At 42.3% G+C, this 6,000-nt stretch overlaps 1 protein-coding gene across 3 annotated transcripts in view; it reads left to right on the plus strand.

Annotated features, from left to right (window-relative positions):
* Cfap20dc (CFAP20 domain containing) overlaps positions 1-5,703 on the plus strand; it is a 133,944-nt gene extending 128,241 nt beyond the window's left edge. For all 3 annotated transcript variants that reach the window (XM_076867961.1, XM_076867970.1, XM_076867980.1), the window contains one exon: positions 5,233-5,703. In XM_076867961.1, the coding sequence (XP_076724076.1) occupies positions 5,233-5,345 (113 nt within the window). In that variant the 3' untranslated portion in view covers positions 5,346-5,703. The remainder of the gene's footprint in view (positions 1-5,232) is intronic.
* The last annotated feature ends 297 nt before the right edge of the window (positions 5,704-6,000 follow it).

Raw genomic sequence — 6,000 nt, forward strand, 5'->3', positions numbered from 1 at the left:
GCAGTGTCTTGATTCAGAGATTTTTAAATCTGATAAACTAGTGCCACACTCTTTATTTTCAAGCTTGAAGACTTAGCTCACACGTAGAGGTTTTCTACTGTCTATGGTTAAGATGCATTAAATAAACATGATTAAACGTTTGTATTAATTGCCTCTCAAAGGTGAACAGGGCCGGTTATTACCGAGCTGATCTCACTGAGGACAGCCACTGTGGCTGCGTTTGGTGTGGCTTTGTTAGTTCTGTCTCCTGTTAACCTATTTCAAAGTAGATGAGGCTCAAAGTTTGTAAATAGATTATTATCTGAAAGGTAATTTTACTTTACCAGGAATGGCTTTATTATGTGCTAAAGAATAAAAATGCAATTTGGACCCCTGTCCAGATGCTCTTGGCCTGGTAGCAGAAAATGGTTTTATTTGTTAATTTGTCCTTTTAGACTTTCTGTAGCCAGCCTTAAAAATAAAATAGAGCAATTTAGCATTTTTGAGGAAAAACAAATTCTGCACTCTCCAAGAATATAATTGAAAATTACCCCATACCCATGCAGGATAATTACCTTTCAAAACATTTCCCAGTGCTTGACATCATAGTAGTAATTGCTTAATGATATTATAATTTCATTACGTAGGGATTACAATGGCAAAATGATGTAAGTTGCAGGCTTTGAAAATGAAGTTGCAATGAAAACACAACCTTTTATGTAAGTTGAAAGCGCTTATTTCAATGTGAAATTATACATAATCTCACCCAATTTCTGCACAAATGTTATTGTTGCTGGTTTTAACATTCATCCACTTAGCGCTTTGGTAGTAAAACCCACAAAACCTGTCGTAGCCCCCATGGTGGCAATGCATGAGGTCCTGTAGTGATATGTATTGGAACAAATGCATTTCTATCGCAGTTATTGCTTCAGTTTGTATGCATTATGTACAAAAACCTCTACTAATGAATTGGATCTACTTTGATTCCTTTGCAGTGGGTGATAAAGACCCACGGACCATTACAATGGTTATTTTCATCTTGAAAGATTCCTGACTGGTTGTAAAATGTGTTGAGTTTTCTAATTTAATAGCACCAACTTAAAATTCTATCTTTTTTGTAAAGCACAGGCACAGAATGCACTAAGCAATTATATAGTATATAATTCTTATGCGCCCGAGGTCAGCTCCCCCAGTGTGTTGATGGAGTGAAGACAAGAAATCAAACAGCACATCCTGAGAAAGTGCGACTCATAATCATCGCTCTCTGTGATATGTGACTTTTAATATTATACCTGATGGAAAACTTTTTGAAACATACATGGTTTTTGGTCTAAGGACTGTTTTAAGTCAAAGATGAATTCATCGTCGTGTCCTATGTAAAAAAATAGTTGGGGGCTTCTGATTCTATTCAAATCCACTTTTTCCCCTCTGTCAGTAGTTAAAAACAAATAGATTCGGTTTTCAGTAGGAAATAAGGTATAAATGAAAATGCCCCTCTCATTCTTTCATGCCTAATCACTGTTTTTCATGATGATGATTATGATATTTATTGAGTATCCACTGTGTATACTGAGTATTATTAAGGAAACTTATTTAGTCCGTGTTGGAACTATGACAGGTACTATTATTATCCTCACTTTAAATACTGGAAAAGAAGACTTGGACTATGAATTTTCTCAATATCCCATAGCAACATTGTGGTCAGAAATAGGATCTGGACCAATGGAGTCTAATTCCATTATCTAAATGCCATATTGTCTGCCTCTATGAAGCCTTTCCTTCATGCTTTAAGCTGTGTTGATACTTCTGAGTTACTAAAAAAATTTTTAAAAAGTCATAGCTTATGGTTTATTATTTTATTACGGTAACTATCATTTATTAAACAACTACTATGTGCACCATGCTATGCATTACTTAGTATTCCACAAAACCCTATGAAATAGGAAATTGTTGATACCATTTTAGAAACAAGGAGGCCAAGGTCCAGTGAGGTGAACTGACCTCTAGCCAGCCTGCAGTTGTTGAGGCAGTAAACAGCAGCCTCCCATTCGTCGCCAGGTGTATGGGTTCTTGAGCCCCAGGTGCCCTTAGCCCCTCTGCAGTAGTGACTCCCAGTTTAACTCCTCATGAATCTTCAGTGGCTGTTTTTGTTTCGTGTTTCTGTGTCACAACACAACTAGACCGTGCCCAGCTCAATCCCACAGCAGCACACAATCTTCTCATTGATAAACTGATTTTGTTCAGTTTTCTGAAGTATCCCAGATGTTAAAGAGATGACAGATTGGATACCTGAAAGTAAAGGACAGGCACCCTCCCCTTTGTTGTGCCAACGCGGATACAAAGTCCTGGCGTACTTGAAGGTCATAAACCACCATAGGCAGGGGTCATAGAAGGTCATCAGAGGCCCTAGAGGAATCCGTTGGTTCTTTCCCCCCACCACATGAAGGGTCATCTATAAATCCCCGTGCGAGTGGTTGCCCAGCCCCCCCTTGGCCCTTCCCCAGAGGACATGTTCCATTTGCTGGTCAGCAACGAATGCTTAGAAAATTCTTTCTTGTGCTCAGCCAAAATCTGGCTTCCCCTGACTTCCACCCTGCGGCCCCAGTGCCTCCTCCTGGAACCCCACAGAATCACTCGCATGCCACCCCTCATCCTTGAAGCCCTAAGGGCCACTGTCACCTGCAGCAGACTTTCTCCTTCCTGGAGTTAATCAGTCCAGTGTCTTTGTGCTTTCCCAGCTCTTTGCCCTGCCACATGGACTCTCTGATGTTCACAGGCAGTTTCTGAAATATGAGAAATCAAATTCCTCTTATTTCCAAATCTGATATTTTTAAATGTAGGACACTTGCACTTTTTTTTTTTTTTTTTACTCTTTCCCATGTTGAAATTCCTTTTATGTAATAGCTCCCAATTAAATGTGTTATACCACCCCCTTCACAAAAGCATCAAGCATGGTGTTAAAAGACAAACTTAGGTACATTAAATTTTTAAAGAGTTTATTTTGAGCTGACAACAATTCGTGAATCAGCACCAGGCCGCCAGCAATTAAACTCCTCTCAAAGGGGATGGGGGAGACTTTTATAAGGCGTTCTCAAAATTGAGACCAAGAAAGTATTTTTGATTGGAAAGCCCTGACTTAGTTTGACAGTTTCTGATTGATTGAGCTTAAGTTTTGTTTTGCTGTTTACCTCGAGTCAGGCTTATTATGTAGGAACCCTGGGCTCTAGATTTATAGCTTCTCAATTAATTTTTCTTTAACCAGGGTATACTAGAAAGAACATTGAAATTGACTCTGGGAACCTGGTCTGTCCCCAGCTCTGCCTCTAATTCACCAGGCAACCTCAGATGAGCTATTTAATTATGCAAACCGTGACCCCCTCATCTGTATAATGGGTACAATAAGACCTGCCCATTCCACCAGTTCATCAGGGTCTTTGAGCAAGTGCTTCCTCACCCCTGGAGCACTCGACCACTGAGAGACAAGCAAGACAGATTTCCTCGTACCTCAGTTAAGCTCTGCTTTTAAAAGACTGCAGGCACTGCTCTCAACTCACGAGAGTCAACTGAACAGACATTGCACCCACTTTTTTTTTTTTTTTTTTGATACCAGAGGCTCTTAACCACTGAGCCACATCCTAGCACTTTTTATATTTTATGTAGAGACAGGGTCTCAGCTGAGTTGTTGAGGCTGGCTTTGAACTTGTGATCCTCCTGCCTCAGCCTCCCAAGTCTCTGGGATTACAGGCGTGCATCACTGCGCCCAGCTTCACATGTTTCTTTGCATGCTCCTCGGGAACAGCTCCCGTTTTTTCAACTCATTATGTCACCAACATGTAGCTCAGGTTAAATGTTTTGGATGGTTGCAAGAGGATGGGCAGAGGAGTGGCTATGGTGTGGTTTCAAACCCTCAACACCCGAGCACCACACCCTTGGACCTCACTCCAGTCTGTCAACGTCCTGACAGTGGCCACACATCAGCCTGGTCTGACTGTGGCTGGGTGAGACAGAATCCTCCACCACTCCTTCCCTGACTTACTCTGGGCAGTGACACTTCAGATCATCGACTTGCATGCACGCTGTCAGGAAAGTCTTGCAATTGAGCTTCTGTTTCATGCTGAGCCCCCATTCCAAGCCCACTGCCAGCCCTTCCAAAGCTGACCCTGGTGAGATCCAAGCCCAATGCTTGTTTTTGCTTGGTCCTTAACAGCCTGTGCTAATGAAGAGAAGAGTGTTGTCCTAACCGCCTCCTTTACCTGATCCTCTCTGGCTCGGAGGACAAGACATTGGCCTCTGAACTATTGCACAGAGTCTCTGAATGACATGTCCAAATACCAAAGCCCTTAGCAACACTGGACACAAAAGGGGATCAGGAAGCATCCTTGTTAAACATTTCTTTAAATATCATGTTATTTATGGAAAACTATTATGACTCAGGCTGTGAGAGTTTTCTCCCAAGCCATTCAACAGCTGTCACAAGGAAAACAGAGCCAGGCACAGTGGCACATACTTATAATCCCAGTGGCTTGGGAGGCTGAGGCAGGAGGATCATGAGTTCAAAGCCAGCCCCAGCAACTTAGTGAGGCCCTAAGCAGATCAGTGAGACCCTGTCTCTAAATACAACACAAAATAGACCTGGGGATGTGGCTCAGTGGTCAAGTGTCCCTGAGTTTAATCTCTAGTACCTGCCACCCCCACCCAAAAAAAAGAAAAAAAGAAAAAGAAAAAGAAAAACTAAACCATGTTTATCTCCCCAGCAAATTTAGACCTTCCTACTGCTGATAAAACTGCAGATCACCTGACATGTTGTCTTCTGTATGTATTCTCTGCTTTATGTATCCTCTACTGTAAATGACCTTAATTATTTTAATTCATATTTGGTAGCCTCTTTAGGATGTATGAATGAGGATTGATTCCCTAGTCTGTCATTTCATTTGTGTCGCTCTGCATTTGGTAAAGCTCTGGACCGTGTAGGAGTCTAGTGCTGTGATTAGTAATTTTGACTCCTGCCCAGGTTTCCCTAGTGCCTGGCCCCATCTGCTTTCCTGACCCTTCAGGGGAAGCTGGCCCTGCAGGCACTAGGGCCTCCTCTGCCCCTCACTTCCACATCTCCCTTCCAGCCTAACTCTCACCCACCTGAAGGAAATGTCCCAGGAGAGACGGTGGCACCTGCCTCCTGTCCTTCCCCCAGGTGGCACTTGAGCGATTCCGGGTCATTCCGGTGGCTAACAGGTCTGTGGTTTCCCTTCCCTGCAGGTGACGAAGACCTGAGTGTGGAAGAGGACGAGGAAGTGCTGACTTTACTGTACGACCCGTGCCTGAATTGTTACTTTGACCCCCAGACTGGGAAATACTACGAGTTGGTGTAGTGCCCCCTTCCAGGGCGGAGAACGGCCACTCCCCGCAGAGCGGACAGCCGCGCCGGGTCCTTTAAGCAGCACCAGGACTGCAGAATCAAAGGCCCCGAGAGACATGAATCCATTTTGGAAATAATGTTCAATGTTCAGGAAACCTACGTTCTCTGGGTAGATGGGTGGGATTTTGCAGCTGTGAAGGAATTCATATGGTGACAAGATAGTCCAACTTTGGATGGGTTCTTATTCATTCTCATCTGACATATAATTTTATGTAAACCAATTAAGAATTATTCATTCAAATTTTTTTGCAGTGTTAACCTGTAAATGATGGCTTGATATACACTACAGAAAATGTATCTGTTACCAGATGCCTGGGTACCTTTTATTTTATGACATATTTGTATTAAAAATAAAAATATGATGATCAAAAAAAAAAAAAAACACCTGATAAATTGATCCTTTTTGTTCACCCGACTGTCTTTACCAGAACATTCCTAGGTGAGAGGTACCTTTCCTAAGAGTCTCAAAAGGCAACATGAACCAATCAGACTTTAGGCTCACACATTGCTGGCTGTTTCTGTTTCATTGTAGTTTATCCGGCGTTTGCCAAAGATCACAACATTGTTAATCACTTAAGCTGCTTAGCATTGTGCTTTGCTGTTTCTCT

Source organism: Callospermophilus lateralis, chromosome 1 (genome assembly GCF_048772815.1).
Source record: "Callospermophilus lateralis isolate mCalLat2 chromosome 1, mCalLat2.hap1, whole genome shotgun sequence".
Taxonomy (NCBI): domain Eukaryota; kingdom Metazoa; phylum Chordata; class Mammalia; order Rodentia; family Sciuridae; genus Callospermophilus; species Callospermophilus lateralis.